A 21,552-nucleotide genomic window follows, 5' to 3' on the forward strand; every position below is an offset into this window, starting at 1 on the left:
AGAAAGTATGATTCGTTCAAAGAAAAAACAAATCAACAGAAACTGTCCCTGAAAAGGACTTGATGGCAGGTCTACTTGACCAGGACTTTAACACAACTGTCTTAAAGATGCTCAAAGAGGTAAAGGAAGGTGTGAAGGGAGTCAAGAAAATGATGTGTGAACAAAATGGAAATACCAACGTTTCTAGAAAGAAACAACAACAAAAATCTGGAGCTGAAAAGTACCAGAACTGAAGTGAAAACTCAGTAGCAGGATTTAGAGGTGAATCTGATCAGGGAGAAGACAGAATCCGGGAACCTGAAGACGGGACAATGGGGTCATCGAGGCCGAGGAAGAGGAAGAAAAAAGGCTGAAGAAAAGTGAACAGAGCCTGAGGGGTCTGTGGGACACCATCAAGGGGCCACTATATGCATTGTGGGGTCCTAGGAGGAGGAGAGAAAAGGGCAGAGAGAGAATACTTCAAAAAATAATGGCCGAAAGGTTCCGGCATTCGACGAAAGGTATGATATAAACATCCAAGAAGTTCAACAAACCCCAAGTAGGATGAACTCAAAGAGACTCGTGTTGAGACGCCTTCTAATCAGACTGTTAAAGGCCAGAGAAAGAGAGAGAATCTTGACAGCAGCAAGAGAGAAATGACCTGTCACACACAAGGAGCCTGAGGAACATTATGGGCAGGTTTCTCATCAGACTCTTTGGAGGCGAGGGGTGTGTATTTAACACCCCTGAACTGTGCACCCAGAAATGGTTACGGTGGTATATTCTACGCTATGTGTATTTTACTACAACTCAAGCCTGAAAAAAAGAGACTTAAGAACCTAATAATCCAATGCAATGTGTGAGCTTGACTGTATCCCAGCTTAAAAAATCACAGCTATAAAAGCTGGTTTGGGGGCATTTCAGTACATTGGAATGCACACTGGGTGACAGGTGATAGCTAGGAATGGGGTTAATTTTATTCTAGATGCATGCTGACATTTTATAAGGATGGGTGTTGAGTGCTGTGATATTGCCAAGTCATTTGGAAGTGGGCCAGCAAAAACAGACAGGTAGACAGCTGAGGCAAGTGGGGCAAATGTTGACAATGATTGGACTCTGGAAGTGGGTATATGGATATACATTGTACTATTCTTTCTGCTCTTCATTACTTTGAAACTTTTCTTAATTAAAAGAAAAAATCAATTCTGCACAGCAAAGGAAACCACCAACAAAATGAAAAGGCAACCTATGGAATGGGAGAAATTATTTACAAATCACATACCTGATAAAGGGTTAATATCCAAAATATATGAAGAACTCACACAACTGAATAGCAAACAAACAAACAAACAAACAAACAAACAATCTGATTTACAAATGGGCAGAGGAACTGAATAGACGTTTTTCCAAAGAAGACATCCAAATGGCCACCAGGTACATGAAAGGTGGTCGGTATCACTAACCATCAGAGAAATGCAAATCAAAACCACAGCGGGATATCACCTTATACCGCTGGAATAGCTATCATCAAAAAGAAAGAAATAACAAGTGTTGGAGAGGACGTGGAGAAAAGGGAGCCCTCGTGCACTGCTGGTGGGAATGAAATTAGTGCAACCACTACGGAAAACAGTATGGAGGTTCCTCAAAAATTAAAAGTAGAATCACCATATGATCCAGCAATTCCACCTCTGGGTATTTATCCAAAGGCGCGAAATTGGTATCATCAGAAGAGTTGTGTGCACGCCCATGTTCACTGAAGCACTATTTACAAAAGTCAAGACGTGGAAGCAACCCAAGCGGCCATCGATGGACGGATGGATAAAGAAAATGTGTGGAACGTTACTCAGCCATTAAAAAGGAAACCTTGCTATTTGCGACAACCTGGATGATACTGAGCTAAGTGAACTAAGTCAGGCAGAAAAGACAGATACTGTATGATCGCACTTATATGTGGAATCTAAAACACGTGGAACTCACAGGTACAGAAACAGATGGTGGTTCCCAGAGGCTGGGGTGGAGGTGGGCAAAATGGGTGAAGGGGGTCCAAAGGCACAAACTTCACTTATAAGGTCTGGGGATGTAAGATGCAGCATGGCGACTATAGCTCAAAAAAAGAAAGGGATCAAAGGGACCCCACAGGGCTTTCAGGAGGAGCAGGGTCTCCTCTGACCCGGGGTTCCTGCGATCTGGGCTGCACCCAGCGCAGGGCTCGCCTGGACGTTTCCAGCATTGCCACGGGTGCCCACCTCCCCAGGCTGGACGCCTCAGGCCCCGGCTGCCCACCCTCCCACCCCGGACGCTTGGCGAGAACTCACGGAGCATTTCTTCGCTGAACATTTCAGTGGAACGGAAAACCTGCCCGTCTGAGCCAGAAACGAGACGTTTCCTTCCAGATCTTTGTTTACCTAAAAAGTAAAACCACCCAACCACGCACATATTCGCAGCCTTCCGCGGTGACATGTGCCGTCCGCACAGTCACAGCCACCACCCCCCGCCCGAGGGAGGGGTCCACGGAGCGCGCCCCCCTCGGACCCGCTAGCATGAGTGGTCACACCTGGCAGCCAGCGACACAGAGGAGCCGCCTTGTCACCCTGCTGGCATTGAGGAACATTCCAATATGTTTTGGGCATAAAACAGCCTAACGGGGGCCTGCGTGACCCCTTCTGAGGCGTGTCCCTCCTCCATCACAGCACTCCGGGGAGCCTGGGGGGCAGCGGAGACCCCGATCCCACCCACCACCCTCCCCTCTTCCACGGCTTGGGCTCAGCACTCACCGTGGGCTTGAAGGTGACAAGCACGTCACAGGACATGCCGGCTGGCATGGGACCAGGGGGGTCAAAGCTGCAGGCGCAATGAGGGCAGGAGGTGAGCGCCCTGTGCTCATGCAGAAGCCACTGTCCAAACGGCCGGCGCCCCAGCGGGGCTTTGGGGCCCCCCCTTGCCTGTCCTGGGTACTGAGCCCCTGCTGCCTCGCCAGGACTCAATTCACAGGAGATGCTCGAGGAACATCTGAGAGTCAGTTGTGTGAGTGAAGGGCTGAGGGAAGGAAGGAAGGAAGCGGGGGGGGGGGGGGGGGGGGGAGGGAGGGAGGGAGGGAGGGAAGGGGGAGAGGAGGGAGGGAGGGAGGAGGGAGGAGGGAAGAGGGAGGGGGAGGGAGGGAGGGAGGAGGAAGGGGGGAGGGGCGGAGGGAGGAAGGAGGCAAGTCCCCAGGGGCCAACTCCAGAGGGCCAGATGCTCTGGGGTGAGCAGTGGTCACAGTCCCCACGAGAACACGTGCCAGGCCTGAACCAAGGATCTAGGGTTTCAGGATCAAGGTCAGGTGTGTGAGACAGGTAGGGAGCTGGGACCGTGGGCCTCGCATTCAGCTGGAGCCCTCTGAGCTCCACTTTCAGTGAAAGACCCAGAAAAACAGCCCCACCTTCCTGGGGACACTTGGAGGGACCTGGTCTGGATTTGGGTGAGGAAAAGAAGCCCCCGACAAAATTTCTAACACAAAGTCCATTTTCACAAGGTTGGATTTTACCTACTGTACTTTGTATAGAAATAACACAAGCTAAAAATTTAATATAAAAATGTGTCCCTGGCTGGCAGCGTCCCAGTGGCAGCAGGAAGAAGGAAATCCAAACCTCCTCGGATCGGGAGGGAAGCGTTGAGATGTCAGACTAACAGAGGCCCGAGGATGGAGCCTCAGCCGCGGGAAGATCCGAACCCAGATTTCAGCGTCCGCGCAGAGACCAGCACGAAACACAGCGAGGGGCAGGGCCAGACTCCAAGGATGTCGGGCAGTAGAAAGACACAGAGAATTACAGACGTGAGAAAAGAACAAGAAATACCAGCTGATCCGAAAAAGAACTTAGAATTTTCAGAAATGAGAAATAGGGCAACTGAAATTAGACACATAACAAGCAATTTCAATAGCCGATTAGATACGACCAAGGAGAGAAGTACTCAACAGAGGGACGGACCCCGGGAAACACTGAGAAACCTGCTCAGGGAGATGACGGGGCAGGGCGGGGGGGTGTGAGACAGGCGTCAGGAGGTGTGGGGGGCACAGAACTGACAGGGTTTGAATCGGAACACGGGGGCAGGTCTGTGAGGATGGGAGGTAGGCGACATCTGAAGGGACAGGGCGGAGAAACGTCCACAGCTGTTCAAAGAGCTGAATCCTCTGATCAGGAAGCACAGGGAGTTCTATGCAGCCCTAGGAAAGATCAGTCCACACCAGACACACTGTCATAGACATGCAGGACCCCAAGGGGAGGGCAAGCTCACGGCCACCTGAGGAAAGAGCTCGATAACCTACAAAGACAGGGGATCGGACGGAACAGCAACAGCAGAAAACAGGAGACAGGGGAGTAAGATCCTCCAAGTGTGGAGAGGAAATGCTGCCAATAAAAAATTCTTGCTCCAGGCTTGGGGAGGGGCGCCTCAGGGTGGCCTAGGTGACAGCGACCACCCGACTCTGGGCCTCCGCCGACTCCTCCAGAAACCCACAGCTCAACAGGAAGAACTAGCAACACAGGAAAGCCCCCGCTGTCAGCATGCCTGGAAGGCGGAGGACACGCGGGTGATAAACACATGAGCCTCTGCAGACCCCGCGTCCGGCCACAGTCGGCACAGAACGGGACAGCGCGGCCTTCGCGGGGAGGCTGACCAGAGCTGTGGACTCAGGGAGCAGCCCCGGGAAGCCCCTGGGGGCCTTGGAGGCTGCAGCGCTCACAGCAGGAGCCCCCGGGACCTCCAAACTGAGGACAGAAGCTGGAGAAACCAGGGCGGGGAGGAGAAGAACCTTAACGCCAAAGGCAAAATGCTCAAGGAGCAGAAGAGAAGAGGGTCCCGCAGAAGACACAGCAACGGTGGTTACAAGAAAAATGAGGGGAAAGCAAAACAGGAAAGAAGCAAGGATTACAGGGACAGAAAGAAAATCAGACACAAAAGAGGACCCAAGTCAGGTATCAGTGGGGTCTCAGAGGAAGAAACCTGAAACCCTGGAACAGAGGAAAAATGTAAATACATTGGACCCACCTCCTAGAGTAATGAAAATAACAGAAATAAACAAATGGGACCTAATGAAACTTCAAAGCTTTCACACAGCAAAGGAAACCATAAACAAGACGACAAGACAACCCTCAGCGTGGGAGAAAATATTTGCAAACGAAGCAACGGACAAAGGATTAATCTCCAAAATATTCAAACAGCTCGTGGAGCTCAATATCAAAAAAATACAAACAACCCAAATAAAAAATGGGTGGAAGACCTAAATAGACATTTCACCAAAGAAGACGTAACAGATGGCCAAGAGGTACATGAAAAGATGCTCAACATCACTAATTATTAGAGAAATGCAAATCAAAACTACCATGAGGTATCACTTCACACCAGTCAGAAGGGGCATCATCGGAAAATCTACAAACAACAAATGCTGGAGAGGGTGTGGAGAAAAGGGAACCCTCCCGCACTGCTGGTGGGAATGTAAATTGATACAGCCACTATGGAGAACAGTATGCAGGTTCCTTAAAAAACTAAAAATAGAATTACCATATGACCCAGCAATCCCACTGCTGGGCATATACCCTGAGAAAACCATAATTCAAAAAGACACATGCACCCCAATGTTCATTGCAGCACTATTTACAATAGCCAGGACATGGAAGCAACCTAAATGTCCATCGACAGACGAATGGATAAAGAAGTTGTGGCACATATATACAATGGAATATTACCCAGCCATAAAAAGGAACGAAATTGGGTCATTTGTAGAGATGTGGATGGACCTAGAGTCTGTCATACAGAGTGAAGCAAGTCAGAAAGAGAAAAACAAATACCGTATGTTAATGCATATATATGGAATCTAGAAAAATGGTACAGGTGAACCTATTTACAGGGCAAGAATAGAGACGCAGACGTAGAGAACGGACATGTGGACACAGTGGGGGGAAGGGGAGGGTGGGACGAATTGGGATATTAGGTTTGACATAAATACACTACCACGTGTAAAACAGATAGCTAGTGGGAACCTGCTGTACAGCACAGGGAGCTCAGCTCGGCGCTCCGTGACGACCTAGATGGGTGGGATGGTGGGGGGTGGGAGGGAGGTACAAGAGGGAGGGGATGTATGTAGACATACAGCTGATTCACTTCATTGTACAGTAGAAACTAACACAACCTTGTAAAGCAATTTTACTCCAATTAAAAAAAAAAGAATTATTGGATACAATTAAAAGAAAAGAAAGAAAATTTAAATACAGAGTTCAAGTACACAGTCCCGAAATAAAAGATGGCTTTTTTCTTCACCTTGAAAAGGCACAAGGCCCTCCAGGGAAATCTTACCCAGAGTGGTCAACCTCAAAACACAATGAAGGGGAAAACATCAAGCCGTAACTGGGCTAGTCTCAGGAAGGCGGAGGAGCCACTTTACAAATGCTCACGGGGACCCAAGCTGAAGGTTTTGTGCCCCAAATGTGGGTCAAATAAAAAGGCTCTGATAGCCGTTGCAGGGACTGAAGCACCCGCCCCGCGCGCGCCGCCCGCCTCCCCCGCAACCCGCGCGGCGCCCGCCTCCCCCACCCCCACGCACCGCCCGCCTCCCCCCGACCCCCTAGTACTCGATGTGGATGAAGTCCCCGAGGCGGTCCTCCACGCCCACCAGCTTGCAGTAGTTAATCGTGTAGGTGGCGTTAGTCAGCGTGATCTTTTTCTTGTACACTTTGCCGATATCAAAGTCCTAGGAAGAGCACATAAAAAGCTACTGCTCCGAGTTTTCTGACGGATGCTTCTCGGCTCCTGACATTCCCGCCTGGGAGATGGGGACACCCTCCACGGTCTCGTAGGACCCCTGCCTCAGGCAGGAAGTGGCCTCCTGGGGACCAGCGGGTGGGGGTCCCCCAGCAAAGGGTCGGGTGGTGCCTGGGTCCTCCAGAGGGACCAGGAAGGTGTGACATGCCAGCCCCCCAGGACAATCGCCCTCCTGGGGCTGGTGTCTGACCCCTCGTGTGAGACCGGGCCCTGTCCCCTCAGACCCAGGCGAGGACCCTGGGCTCACCTTGAAGTGGACGAGCTTGGGCTTGCTGTTGAAGGGACACCCTCGGAACTCGCGCCTGGATGCCACCTGCTTGTGGGTCACCCCGCGGCGCAGCCGCTGCGCAGGGCGCGCCAGGATGTCCTTGTCCGTCTTCGTTCCGCCCATGGGCTCCTGGCCCACGTCCTCCTTGGGCACCTGGGGTTTTGCGGGGACAGTGGCCGGCTCGGGAGCGCCCCCAGGCCTCCCCGAGGTCAGCTGGGGGGTAAAGGAAATGGACAGCCCGGAGCCGGGGGCCACCACGGCCGCAAGGGGCCGGGGTGGGGTGGGCACCAGCAAGGTGGGGGAGGGGGTATGGCAGGGTCAGGGGAGAAACAAGGGGCCGAGCAGGGCTGTCCAGGATCCGGCGGATTTCCAGGAAATAATGGCAGAGAGGTATTTTCTAGATTTTAAAATCAGGCCAAGAGAAAGTTCTTGAAAAGCTCTACCGGAAACAACATTTTTTCAGTGGCACAAATAAAGGTGCCTCCCTGAACGGCTTAGTGACTTGAAGAGGGACCCTCTGGGGGCCTGGCTCCCGGTGCCCCTGCTGGCCCAGGGGCTGGCACCCTCCTGCCTCGCTCTCCTGGGTGGGAGCCGGGCTGCTGACCGGTGGTGCCCAGGGAGTGGCCGGGCCCGAGCAGAGCAGCGGCAGGCCTCCTCAGAACCAGCGGAACCAAAGTGGCTTTGCCCTCAGAGCAATGGGAACCAACTTGTACACAGACCAAGGGTGGGCGATGTCCTCCAGGTGGCCGCGGGCCTCGGCTGACCAGTGCAGAGACAGGGCCAGAGCCTGTGTCCTGCTGCGTGCAGTGGACACTCGCTAGCTTCTCGGCTCCCAGAGCTGTGCCTGCCCTCTTAGAGCCAGGACGACCAGTGCTCTGGAGAGCGCGTGTTCCGTGACAAGAGACCGTCAAAGGAAGTGTGAGCTCATGCCTTTTTCTAGCGACACATTTCCCCAGTAGTAAGCTGGAGCATTAGGACTCGGCCCCACCCCTCGAGCCCCCTGCCTCATCCCTCCGCGTGTGGCCACCACCGGCCCTGTGGTTGTTTGAGAGGAACCCACCCCTCGAGCCCCCTGCCTGCATCCCTCCGCGTGTGGCCACCACCGGCCCTGTGGTTGTTTGGGAGGGAGGTGGCTGGGGGGAACTGCAGAGCAGCCCCCGCGAGGGGGGCTGCCACGGTCGCCAGGACAGGGTGGAGACATGGGAGACGGATGAAAAGATGTGGCCGCGTGTCCGAGGGGCTACCTGGTACGGCTTGCAGTCCTCCTTCCAGAGCCCAGGGAACTCCGGCCGAGCCAGCGTCCCCGCCTCCTGGCCAAGGCTCCCCCTGTCCGCCTGGACGGACTCGCTGGACACGGCTCTCACCAGCAGAGAGGCTTGGGGTAACGCAGACCTGCCCTCCTGGAGTTGGGGAGAGGAATGCAACAGCTTGTTCTAGAAAACAGAGATTGTACTCTGAAAGTGTACAGGAGGAAGAAAGTGCGGGAGGGAGGAAGAAAGTGCGAACCCTCAGGACTCCAGGGCCTTGGCAGACCACCCAGCCCCGGTCTGCACTCAGAGACCAGAGCACACACGGGTTTGCAACCTCTGTTTACACCATGAGTGTCTTTATACATCGTGAAAGCCTGGTCTCCAACGCCCACAAGAGCCACAAAACACTCTGACTTATGGACACTCCGGAAACCCCTTCACAGACCCTCAGCTGCTCTAGGGCCAGACGGGGCCTCCCTCCGGGGACATCAGGCTGGCACAGGGACAAGAGTGGAGGGCGATGTTGCTGCAGGCGTGAGAAAGGCCCCACGTAGAGAAGGGCAGGAGCACGGCTGGGGGCGAGAGGGCAGAGAGGCACATCTTTGGGGGGCGCCCACGAAGCAGCCTGGGGGTCGCGGCTGGCAGCGCACTGCTGGAGCCAGTGACCTGGGCCTTCAGGCTGGGGGCACACAGGGCAGAAGCAGAAGGGCTGCCGGGCTCAGGATGGGGTCCCGACGTCCCTACCCCACACCCTCAGGGACAGGTAAGCAGGTCACCTATGGGGCGACCGGCACAGGGCCGGCCCTCTATGTGAGGACTGAGTGCGGGAATGGAGGGAAGCAGCCCGGCTCCGGGGCGAGCACGCATGGGGGGTGGACGGGAGCACACGTCTCCCCTGGGCCGTGATGGGCCTTTGGTCACCAGCCTGGCTCTGGCATCTGGGGACAGGTAAGGTGGCCCAAGACAATCCTGTTCGGGGACATGTGGCGGTGGGGGTCTGCTTCCCCAGGCGGGCCAGGCGCCGGAGACCGGGGGGGAGCCGCGAGGGACATGGAACACGTGCACCAGGGCTGGGGCCGCCTGGCGACCAGAGGCTGTGCCTGCATCCGGCGAAGGGGCGGAGGGGCAGGAGCGCTCTCCGTGGTCCTGATCTGAGCTGGCCGGTGCGGTCCAGTGTAGCAGGGGCGTCCGCTCACCGGGGGGCAGCAGGGCGGGTCCGCCGGGCCCTTCCCGTCATGGAAAGCGGCCACGTAGCTCCAGGTCTGGTCCCTCAGGATCGGCCGGCCCGCGGGTCTGGCGGGCGAGGGCCGCTGCTTCCTCCTGGCCTCCTCGGCCTCCTCCTTCAAGATCCGACTCACAATCTCGTGCTTCCTGAGCTTCTGCTCCTCCTCGAAGGCGCTGCGGGGAAAACGCCAGCTGCGCCCGGCCCCCGAGAGGCTCGGCCCGCAGGAGCCGACGGAGGGAGCCCAGAAGGGCGGCCGGGCCAGAGACCTGGGACGCGAACCTCCGGCCCAGCGCCGTCCCCGCCACAAGCCTCGACCCCGTGAGCTGTTGCATCCCCCACTCCGGGTTCCCAGGCGCCACTGGGCGCCCTGAGGCTCAGACCAGGGCAGCCTCAGGGCTGGAGGCCGGTCACTCAGTCAGTCATTCCCGCTGCTCCTTGCTGGCGCCTCCCACCTGCCAGGACTAAGGGCTCCGAGGCAGGAGGAGCTGCCCCTGGGACCCCTGCGGGCAGGCGATGACCCAACGCCAGGGCTGGCACTCAGGGCACCACGACTCCCCAGTGACAGGACCGGGTGGCCACACCTGGGCAGGTGCTGACAGTGACCACGATGGGCGGGGCTGCTTGTGGGGGAAGGGACAGGCCCTCCAGGATGAAGAGGAAGTGACAGAACCTTGTGTGCAAGGCTGGGCTGAGGCAGGAGAGTTGGCCACCTCACCCTTGCATCTTGGGAAGCCCCCGGGCGGACCCCTGTGTCTCAGGTCGGGTGCAGCCTGGGGAGCTGAGAATGGGGGACTTGCAGGCCGAGGGGTTCTTAGGGGATGACGGGGTGCAGAGTGGACTGAGGCAGCACTGAGCCCCAGTTTGGGGGAGCCCAGAAAGTGAGCCCCGGCTGCCCGCAGCCTCTGGGAGGGAGGAGGCCACGGGCGGGGGATGCCCGGGTCTGCAGGGGCAGTGGGGGCTGTGCCTGAGGCCCAGGAGACGTCCCGCCTGCTGGGGGCTGGAGAGCAGGATGTGGGGGGTGGGGGGTGGGAGGGGGAGGCCCAGGGAGAGAGGCAGCCTCGCCGCAGGTAGTGACAGACACACCCACCCACCGCTCTGGGATGCCACCCCACCAGGCCCTCACCGGTTCTGGGTCTCCAGCTCCTGGCGCCGGCGTTGATGGCAAAAGTGCTTGAAAGCGTCCCCACCTTGGGCCAGAATCAGCTCCTTCTCGGCCTGGGCCCTCTGTTCCGCCAGCTCTGCCTTGGCCTGGCCCCATGCTTGAAATTTCCGGAGTGTCTCCTTGGGAATAGAGCACGGACGTGCCAGCATCCGCAGGTGTGCGCGTGCGCAAGGGAGCTTTCTGCGGGCTGGGTGCCCTCAACTCGTACCGGAGACGCCGGAGGTCAACGTCTGTGGAAATCACCACTGCTCCCACCTGCACCCGCCTCCTGCAGCTGCCCCCTCCCCAAAATCCTCAGGGGCTTCCCGAGGCCAGAGCCCCGCTGTCTCCACTGGACCGGAGGCTCACTGCGCATCCCTCCCCGCTTCCCTGGTCTAACTGCCCCCCAGGCCCCAGGGGGTATCACTTCCCCTGGGAAGGCCCAGGGCTCCAGCACGCGCCTCGCCGAGGCGCGGGAGCCTGTCCAAGGGCAGGTGAGCGCATCCTGAGGGCGTCGGGAGGTGGGGCCAGTCCTACCCGGTTGGCGGAGATGCTGCTCTTCAGGGCCAGCACGGCGTCCATGCGCCTGCGCGCGTGCTCGCGGCTCTCCAGCTCCTCTCTCCGCTCCTGCTGGCGGATCCTGGTGGGGAGGACCTGCTCATGGCGCAGTGGCCACCAGGGGGAGGAGCCCCAAGGAAGCAGCCAAGCACCAGGATGTTAAAGGCAAGTGGGAAAGAGATGGGCTGCGCGTGGACCACGACGAAACGTGAAAGCCGTTTCTCTAGACTGGAGTCCTCGTCTGAAACTAACGGCCGTCAGCTCAAAGCTGGAAACACATTTATTCTTTATGGGTGATGAGGTGACGGCTCAGTGATAAAATTGGAGAATTTCAAAACGAAGGCAATTGATCCACTTTCTCAGGCTTCCCTGTGTGGGCGGGGGTGGGGTGAGGGGAGGGACAGGAGGAGAGGCGCGGAGAGAAGAGAGCCGCTGTACCTCCCCAGGGAGGCCTTCAGGAACTTCACGGCCTTCCGATGGTTCTTCTGGGCGTCTTCCACCAGCTTCTGGTGCCTGAGCCCGTGCTCCTTCTGTAGGTACACGGACCTCCTGCAGGGACACGGGGCAGCGGGAACAGGGACACGTCCTGTGCAGGCTTGGCTGCAGAGGGCCCGGGACCAGGGCCAAGTGCATGAGGCGGGAGGGCCCTGCGCTGTGCCTGGTAGGGGGCGGGCCCGTGGGGACCCTGTGGGTGTCCACAGGCTCGGATCCCATGGAAGCAGCAGGAAGATCTGGCAACGGACTGGACGAGGTGGGGGGTGGGAGAGCCGGAGGACCTGTGAGGACCCCGTGCCGGGGCGAGGGCGGGGGGGCCCCTGGGGGCGGCTGCATCCCCCAGCCTGCAGCACACCTACTCCACCGGCCCCACCCTCAGAAGCAGCTGCCCGTGGGGCACGGGTGGTGTCGGGGCCTCAGGAGGACAGGCCACAAGGAGTGGCCAGAGCCGGGAAGAGGGCAGGGTGTCCAGGAGGGAGGCGGCCATCAGGTCAGGGAGCGAGCGTGGCCCAAGCCACTCTGCCCAGGCTGGGGCTGGGTGGGCAGGGGCGCAGGCGTGGGGCGGGGGGGGGGGCGCAGGCCTGGGCCTGTGGGGGGGTCGCAGGTGTGGGCAGGGGGGCCGCAGGCGTGGAGTGGGGAGGGGGGCGCAGGCCTGGGCCTGTGGGGAGGTCGCAGGCGTGGGGCAGGGGGGGCGCAGGCCTGGGCCGGGGGCGGTCGTAGGCGTGGGCAGGGGGGCCACAGGCATGGGGCGGGGGGGGGTCGCAGGCGTGGGGCGAGGGGTGGCGCAGGCGTGGGCTGGGGGGGTCGCAGGCGTGGGCCGGGGGGGGCACAGGCGTGGGCCTGGCGGGGAGGTCGCAGGCGTGGGGCAGGGGGGCCGCAGGCATGGGGCGGGGGGGGTCGCAGGCGTGGGGCGGGGGGGGTCGCAGGCGTGGGGCGGGGGGGGTCGCAGGCGTGGGGCGGGGGGTGGCGCAGGCGTGGGCCGGGGGGGGTCGCAGGCGTGGGCCGGGGGGGGGCACAGGCATGGGCCTGGCGGGGGGGTCGCAGGTGTGGGCAGGGGGGCTGCAGGCGTGGAGTGGGGAGGGGGGCACAGGCCTGGGCCTGTGGGGAGGTTGCAGGCGTGGGCCGGGGGGGGGCCGTAGGCGTGGGCCGGGGGGGGTCGCAGGCGTGGGCAGGGGGGCCGCAGGCGTGGGGCGGGGGGTGGCGCAGGCATGGGCCGGGGGGGGGGTTGCAGGCGTGGGCCGGGGGGGTCGCAGGCGTGGGGCGGGGGGTGGCGCAGGCGTGGGCCGGGGGGGGTCGCAGGCGTGGGCCGGGGGGGGCACAGGCGTGGGCCTGGCGGGGGGCCACAGGCGTGGGCTGGGGGGGTGCGCCCCAGGCCTGGACCTACCGCACCCGCAGCAGCCGGTTCCGCTCTGCCTTCCCCGAGGCCCCCCTCTCCTGGAGGCACTTCCTGGCAGCCGGGGCCTCTGCTCGGGCTGACTTGCGGGCGTCCTCCAGCTGCCTCTCCTGGATCTCCATGTGCCACATGGCGCTCCTTGCAAACAGGAGGCGCTTCTGTTTACGCTGGCAAAGGGATTGGAGAGCCGGGCCACGCCCCCCGCGCAGCGTCCACTCCAGGGCTCCGCCACCGAGTCTGACCAACACCCAGGCCCCTTGTCTCCTGCAACACTGCCCTGCTCTGTCCCTGAAGCCCTGCTCTCTGGGCCCAGGGACGCAATGACCGTGCCACGTGGCACCCGCCACGAGCTTCATGCTTTGCTTACATGCCTCTCATTCCCATGAAAACAGGCAGGGACTCCAAGTGTTTTACTCACTGCTGACCCTACATGCTTACATCGGGGTCTGACACTCAGCAGGTGCTCAGTGACCATGAGTGACACCATCTAGGCCACCGAGCCCCAAGTTCACACGTGCCCCTGAAGGAAGCCCTTGGGGACAGCAGACGCCTGCTGCGTGGGCCGCCTGCCCTCAGCCCATACTTGGGGGGACTCATCGACGTCCCTGCGGCCTGGGGTGCCCTTGAGTCTGGGCACACAGACTGGCAGCAACACAGGAGGGCCCTGAAGTCACGTCCCCCCAAGAATAGGTTCAAGGGGTCACTACGTGGTCCAAGGGGATGCTGACCAGGAAGGGAAACCAGGTGGGCTTCCAACGGGAGCCAGTGAGACCCCCGGGCTGCCCTGCTCAGTGATGAAGCAGACAGCAGTGGACTCTACGGCCATGAAGGGAGACACCGGCCATGCACGAGGACATGAATGCCTCTCATGGCTGCTGTGTGGCATGGAGGAGACGGGCACGGGGAGTAAACACTGCAGGGTCTCACACACTTGACACTAAGGGGCAGAGGACACCCGCGGTCACCTGGGGTCAGCACTGCTGACGGACAGGATGCACAAGGGACGTTTGACATACATTTTCCTGCATATAAATTAGACCTAAATAAAGCTGATTAAAAAGAAAGTAAATGGGCAGCAGCCACGCCCACATGAGAAGGGGCAGGCAGGTGGGCTATGGGGGGTCAGGGCCAGCCGCAGCGGGGCAGGGTCAGCAGACTGGTACTTGGCAGGAGGAGACGCGAGCAAAAACACTGAAGGTAATGACAGACAGGTTCCAACTGTCAGAGAAGAAGTGTCCCATCAGACAGGGGAGATGAGGGTGCACCTCTGGTTCTGTTGGAGCTGGAATCACGGGTGTCAACTCCTGGTTCTAACGCAGACACACAGAGACATGCACGTGCTTCCCAGTGGGGCCACCTGGCGCCCAGCCCTAGGTCCCTAAACACCACTCTCCCCTGTGAGAAACCAAGGCTCTGGCTTGGTCCGGACAACCAGCTAGGTCTAGGACTAGGGCGGACAGGAAACAAGTGGGATAGGAACACGTCGTTACCCCAGAAAGCACTCGAAGAACGACAGGGAGCCTGCTTGAAAGAGGTGCTAACTGGCCCAATTGGGGGTGACTGGAGCATCAAAATAAATAATGATGATGGGACTTCCCTGGTGGCACAGTGGTTAAGAATCCGCCTGCCAATGCAGGGGACACGGGTTCGAGCCCTGGTCCGGGAATGTCCCACATGCCGCGGAGCAACTAAGCCCGTGCGCCACACTACTGAGCCTGCGCTCTAGAGCCCACGAGCCACAACTACTGAGTCCACGCACCTACAGCCCGTGCTCCGCAACAAGAGAAGCCACCACAATGAGAAGCCCACGCACCACAACAAAGGGTAGCTCCCGCTCGCAGCAACTAGAGAAAGCCCGTGCACAGCAACGGAGACCCAATGCAGCCAAAAGTAAATAAATTAATTAATTAAAAAAAAAAAGATGGAGCAGGTTATAACCCACTGCATAGAACAGAAGTCAAGAGTCTACACTGACACATAAAGAAACATGGGGAAGAGAACGCTGTTCTTTACAGCGGAACGCTAACTCGTACATTTAGAAGGAATTACGGAGTTAGAAAATCGCCCTTTGGCAACCATCATCATAACTGATTCAAGCGAGAAGCATCAATAAATGCAAACACCAGAGCGTGAAAGGGATGAGGATGGGGTTTTCCAGTCTCACAGTATGTACCACAAATTCCATGTTAGTTTCCAAAGGAAAAGCGTGACTCTGCATTGAAGAAACCCTGCGTGGGACTTCCCTGCTGGTCCGATGGGCAAGACGCTGTGCTCCCAATGCAGGGGGCCCGGGTTTGATCCCTGGTCAGGGAACTAGATCCCACATGCGTGCTGCAACTGAAGATCTCACGTGCTGCAACTTAGACCTGGTGCAGCCTAAATAAATAAATTAAATTAATATTTTTTTAAAAAGTGTAAACTTTAGGGACTTCCCTGGTGGGCCAGTGGTTAAGACTCCGTGCTCCCAATGCAGGGGGCCTGTGTTCGATCCCTGGTCGGGGAACTAGATCCCGCATGCCGCAACTAAGACCCGGCACAGCCAAATAAATAAATAAATATTTTTAAAAAATGTGTAAACTTTAAAACCAAAAAAGAAACCCTGCACGCCCCATCTCGATCAAGTGACCGTAGTTCCCCCACTGGAAATGGGACCGGTGGCCATCGTACGCCTTGTTGGCAGGGGTGGGGGCGGGGGGCAGCACCTGGGGGATTCTAGACCACCGCCCCGAGGAAACATCACACAAAGGCAACCTGGGGGACGGTTCGTGGCCCGGATGCTTCAAAACCATCAAGGTCACGAGCGTCACGGGAAGACTGAGGGTCTTTCCCACTGGAGGTGGGGCGACCCCATGCAACCCTCCAAGTGTGAAGTGTCACCGGGATGGTGGGGAGAGCAAGGGGACACCGGGGGTTCTTGGTGCTATTTCTGCAACTCTTCTGTGAATTTGAAATTGTTTCAAAATTTAGAAGGTTTTTAAAAAACTAAATGGACCATACAGTGATCCGACACAGGCAGGGCCCCGGGGGCTTTGCGGCGCTGGTGGGGACCAGCCTGGTGCCAGTTGGTGCAGAGAGGAAGCTGCCGAGACAAGCTCCGCGTACAGGATTTGACACAGCACAGCCGTCTCCTCGCCGGGGTGGGGGGAATGCTCTCAGAAAAGGTGTAAAGCTCTTTTAAAAATCATGCTGGTCGTTCTTTGGAGGCTCAAAGAGCAGGAAAAAAGGAAAAAGAAGCTGATCTCACAGCTCCTGAGAACTCAGACAAACGTGGAGAATGCGCAAAACACTTAAACATGGAAAGTCTCAGCTACCTTTCAATTTTCAGGCAGCTTGAAAGTCAAGCACAAAACGTCATTCTTCATCTTCAAACCCGTCCCTGCTCGACGGCCTGGACTTACACGCTGTCCTGCAGCACGGCCGTCATCTTCGCCTGCAGGTCCCCCTCGTTCCCCAGCTCTGAGCACAGGCGCTGGAACGCTTCCTGGAGGCGACCCACGGCTGCCCTGCAGAGGGCAAGTGGGTCAGGGCCTCGGGGGCTGCAGGCCTTCAGGCTCAGCGATGCCTTCGCCTGACTTTTCCTCTAAACAGGCTGACTGGGAGGGCAGGGCTGTGGCCGGAGGAAGGCTTCTCCTGGGCCCACTTCGTTGATCTGAGCCCGCTCCTGCCCCCTCCCGCCCCCTCTCCACTGGCCTCTCATTCTTCCAAGGATGTGGAGCCAGCCCCCTGGTTGCCAGCCCCTCAGGAAGGACCCGCACACCCACCTAACGACTAGAGGCATCTCAGGGGCCAAAAAGCCACTGAGAGGCCCTCTTGGCCGAGCCCACTCTGAGACCTCCTACTTCATCTCCCTCTGCCCTCCCGGGCACCCAAGCCCAGTTACACTCTGAGATGTAGCCACTTCGCGGGGATGCTCAGATGAGCAGGGTGGGTAGGCGGGCGCAGGACAGAGAGGTGCACCGCCCCGCAGGACACCCCTCTACGGTTAGGAGAGGGCGGGGGCGTCTCTCGGAGGGCAGCCTGGAGGGACACTGACCGGAGGGCTCTGGTCTGCGGGCACGTGACCTGGCGTCCTCGCCTGCTGCCCCGGGCCCTGCACTCGATGCCCCACCCCAGCCATCGTGCCGCTGTCCCTACCACTCACCTCCCAGCCTGCAGGTCCCCTCCTCAGGGAGGCCTCCCCTGGCCACCTGCCTCAAAGTGACCACCCCTCCTGACTCGTGGCCACCTGACTCCTGATGTCCACTTGGGTTGCCCGATTCCCACACGGCCGGGAAGTGGGTCCGCCCCCACCCCCGCGCCCGCCGGCCCCAGGGCCCCACCTCCGACCTACATGTTGCCGGCGGCTCTCTCCGCAGCCAGGCCAGCCGCCACGCTCTCCTGCTGCTGGGCGAGGAGCCCCATCCTCCAGCGGCAAGCACGCAGCTCCTCCCTGAAAGTTGGAGCCAGCATCCGTAAGCGGCTCCCTGCACCCCAGGCGCTCCGATCGGGGCGGGGCCGGCAGCTGGCACAGGCTCTCCTGCGGGCATCTCAAGCATTTAGGAGTAAAGTTTCATGATGTCATCAATTTGCCTTCAAGTTTCAACTTTTCTGTGTTTGAAATTTTTCTTTGCAGACATTGGAGAACACACTGCAGTGTCGCCGTCAACCGGACAGGAGTGGAGGGCGGCAAACGCCGCACAGATGGGCCCCGGCCAGAGCCCGGCCCGCCCCGCTCACCTCGTTTTCTGAATGAAAAGGTCTTTCTCTTCATGCAGCTGGTCTAGGTGGCTCAAGTCCCTCCGCAGGAGTGAGGCCTGCATTCTGTCCTGGACGGCTGGTCTCTGCTTCCTCTTGTCTGCATTCTGCTCTTTCCCTGGACTTAACATGGAAAGGACGCCCGCTGCCGTCCCGTGGGGAGCGCGTCCTGCCCCTCCCCCTCCCCCTGCCCCGGGTTAATTACCAGGAGCTTCTTGGGTCCGCCTTGTTCTCAGCCTCCCCAGGGACAGAGCCCAGCACAAACTCCGGATCCTCCAGTTCATCTGTTTCTAGAAATAGAGTGAGAGTTAAAACAACAGAACGCAGATGGAGACCTTCAAGCCTGAAGTTCCAGGGTAAATCCTGACACACACAAACTGGGCAATGATGGGATGGCCGCTCAGAGCAGTGGTTCTCAAAGTGTGGCCCAGGGAACCCTTCCAAGGGGTCTGCAAAGTCAAAACTATTTTCATAATAATAGCAAAACACTATTGTCTTTCCCACCCTTGTTTCATGAGCGTAGAGTGGAGTTTTCTAAAGGCCACATGACAAGATCTCAGAGCAGACTAGTCAAAGGCAGACGTGAAATCCAGCTGCTGCTCTTAAACCAGGCTCTTCAGGTTACATACAACAGGTTCATTATTGCCATTTTAAGCAATAACAAAAAACTGGGAAACTACTGTCGGCCACTGAACTTCAAAGTCTCAGCCACGTGGATCTTTCTTCTGATTAAACACAGAATAATATAAGCTACCTTTTTGAGAAAAAATATGAGTTTAAAAGATGTGGTCTCTCTGAAAAAAGGAAATTAAAGGGCAACTATTAAGCACATCGTTTGTCTTCTGTGTGTTGAAACGTGTCTTATTTGTGAAAAGACCTTTCTTAATTACCATCCTCCACAAGGGGGGCGTCGTCCAAAAGCTTCTTAGGGAACAGGCTGGCATCTTCTTCCATCTTGGGAGGCAGAAATTAGCTACAAAAATTTTTACAAAACATAGATGACACATTAAAAAAAAACGAAAAATCCGGATTTCATAAGAGTTAACAATTTCTCTTGTAAAAAGACATTAGGGCTTCCCTGGTGGCGCAGTGGTTGAGAATCTGCCTGCTCATGCAGGGGACACGGGTTCGAGCCCTGGTCTGGGAGCATCCCACATGCCGTGGAGCAACTAGGCCCGTGAGCCACAACTACTGAGCCTGCGCGTCTGGAGCCTCTGCTCCGCAACAAGAGAGGCCGCGATAGCGAGAGGCCCGCGCACCACGATGAAGAGTGGCCGCCGCTTGCCACAACTAGAGAAAGCCCTCGTACAGAAACGAAGACCCAACACAGCAAAAATAAATTACTAAAACTCCTACCCCCAACATCTTAGAAAAAACAAAAAAAACACAAAACAAACAAACAGCAAAGCATATTTAAAAAAAAAGACATTAAGAAAATGAAGAGAGGCCACAGAATCTGAAAAAATATTTGCAGCACATATATGTAACAGAGGTCTAGTACTCAGATTATATATAAAGAACTCCTAAATAACAGCAATAGAAAGTCCAAACCCCAACTGAAAAGGGACAAAAATTTTAGAACAGACACGACAAAAGAAGATTCACGAATGACCATAGGCTCATGGAACTTTGTCATCATTGGTCACTAGGGAATCAAATCAAAACCATAACCAGACACTACTACACACCTGTTAGAACGCCCCAAACCAAAAACACCAAATACGAAACCACAACACTAGATGCTATCAACATATACTAACCATAGGACCCAGAAATCCTACTGTGAGGTATTTACCCAAGAGAAACAGAAGTATGTCCCCAAAAAAACTTGTACAGGAACGCTCACAGCAACCTTATTCACAACAGCCGCGAAATGGAAACAATCCAAACGTCCATGGTGATGAGAACAGATTCTGAGAAACAGATTCTGGCACATTCATACCAAGGAATAATAGTGATAAAGAGAAGGAAGTCTGACGCACAGAGCACCACGGATGAATCTCAGAAACACAGCGTTAAGTGCAGGAAGCCAGACACAGAAGAGCACGTATGAAGCCCCAGAACACGCAGGACCAAAGGGTGATGATAGAAATGAGACGCAGCTTCTGGGTCAGAGGCAGGGGATGGGGACGGCGGGGGGCTACGAGGAACTGGGGGGAGGACGGAAACGGTCTGCATCTTGTTTTGGGTGGTGGCTACACAGGTGTACACAAGTGTCAAATTCACACTAGTGAACATTTAATTTGCGTGCTCGTTAGAGCGTGTACATGTTGTCTCAATAAAACGCAGGCACAGAGTCCAGAGACAACTCCTAAGGGGTTTCACAATGTTCATTACAGTTTGATAACCGTTTCGGGAACATTGGGAGATGCCTGTGCAGAACTTGGTACAGATGTTGATATTAGATGTTGATATTAAATGTTGATATTGTGGACGAGGTGCTGAAACTGTAGACCAGTTTGTTTTCATTGCTGAATTTAGCAACTGCTCCAGAATAAGTCACTGAAAAATATTTTCAAAGCCTAATAATGTTTCCTTGATAAATCATTAATAAGTCAATGCCAGTCATTTATTTTTTAAATGCTACAAAAAACCCCTTTGTGCATTAAAGCCCTGAGAGGCAGAATTTTGAGGCATCTTGTAAAATACCAACAATATCCCTCCCAATTGAAGACAGCTCTTAGTCTACCAGCCTGCGGGTGGTGCACGCGGGGCTTTCAGAAGATGCTTGCAAAGTGGTCCAGCGCGTGCGGCCCTGGGCTCGTGAGTTCCATGAGCTCATCACATCGCATATCAAACACAGTGTAACCAACGCCCCCCGAGGGTGACACTCTGCTAAGAGGAGGGACGTCTCACACAGCTCCACCTGCAGTGACAACATCAAACCACACACGCTCTGAATGTCCAGCTAAAGACGGTGGTTCCAGACAGGGGGTCCCTGATCCCCTTCAAATCCTCACTAGAACAACCGTGGCAGGATTCAGTGTTTTCAGGACATGAGTCTACAAGGATGAGGCAGACGTGAGAGGAACAGTGGGAACACAACAGGAGCCAGCGTGCGGAAGGGTGCGCGGTGAGGGGCCCCAAGGCCCCGCGGGCATCGCACAACCTGGGGGTCAGGAGCCGGGCGCCTCTGACGTGCGGGTGAAGTGGGATCAAACACAGAGATTTGCTAAAATGTGCTTAAGAAGCACATGGACCTTCTGTTTGAGAATTGGCTGGCCAGCGTGCAAATAACCAAAAATGCTGGAAAAATTGTATTTTAATTGTCTTAAGGGTCTTGAAGAATTGACATGATGAAATTATCAGGTCAAAACCTAAGTGAAGACAAGACTACAAATTGATGAAGTGACCAAGCTAAAGAAAAGTGTCTTATCAACCACCAAAAACAACAAAAATCTAACTTTTTACTATTTATTTATTTTTAATTTATTTATTTTTGGCTGCACTGGGTCTCTTCGTTGCTGCCCGCGGGCTTTCGCGGAGAGCAGGGGCTACTCTTCATTGAGGTGTGCAGGCTTCTCATTGCAGTGGATTCTCTTGTTGTGGAGCACGGGCTGTAGGCACATGGACTTCAGTAGTTGTGGCGCATGGGTTAGTTTCTCTGCGGCATGTGGGATCTTCCCAGACCAGGGCTCAAACCCGTGTCCCCTGCATTGGCAGGCGGATTCTTTTTTTTTTTTTTTTTTTTGCGGTACGCGGGCCTCTCACTGT

At 56.5% G+C, this 21,552-nt stretch overlaps 1 protein-coding gene across 1 annotated transcript in view; it reads right to left on the reverse strand.

Annotated features, from left to right (window-relative positions):
* CFAP74 (cilia and flagella associated protein 74) overlaps window positions 1-18,792 on the reverse strand; it is a 56,448-nt gene extending 37,656 nt beyond the window's left edge. Inside the window, exons 1-15 of the mRNA XM_065892100.1 lie at window positions 18,729-18,792; window positions 18,044-18,128; window positions 17,821-17,961; window positions 17,435-17,533; window positions 16,503-16,607; window positions 13,096-13,242; window positions 11,655-11,765; window positions 11,196-11,298; window positions 10,641-10,798; window positions 9,489-9,690; window positions 8,287-8,475; window positions 7,022-7,195; window positions 6,585-6,703; window positions 2,754-2,820; window positions 2,295-2,384 (exon numbers count right to left, since the gene is read on the reverse strand). Coding sequence (XP_065748172.1) covers window positions 2,295-2,384; window positions 2,754-2,820; window positions 6,585-6,703; window positions 7,022-7,195; window positions 8,287-8,475; window positions 9,489-9,690; window positions 10,641-10,798; window positions 11,196-11,298; window positions 11,655-11,765; window positions 13,096-13,242; window positions 16,503-16,607; window positions 17,435-17,533; window positions 17,821-17,961; window positions 18,044-18,128; window positions 18,729-18,792 — 1,854 coding nt within the window. The remainder of the gene's footprint in view (window positions 1-2,294; window positions 2,385-2,753; window positions 2,821-6,584; window positions 6,704-7,021; window positions 7,196-8,286; window positions 8,476-9,488; window positions 9,691-10,640; window positions 10,799-11,195; window positions 11,299-11,654; window positions 11,766-13,095; window positions 13,243-16,502; window positions 16,608-17,434; window positions 17,534-17,820; window positions 17,962-18,043; window positions 18,129-18,728) is intronic.
* Window positions 18,793-21,552: the final 2,760 nt, after the last annotated feature.

This window comes from Phocoena phocoena, chromosome 1, assembly GCF_963924675.1.
Source record: "Phocoena phocoena chromosome 1, mPhoPho1.1, whole genome shotgun sequence".
Lineage (NCBI taxonomy): Eukaryota > Metazoa > Chordata > Mammalia > Artiodactyla > Phocoenidae > Phocoena > Phocoena phocoena.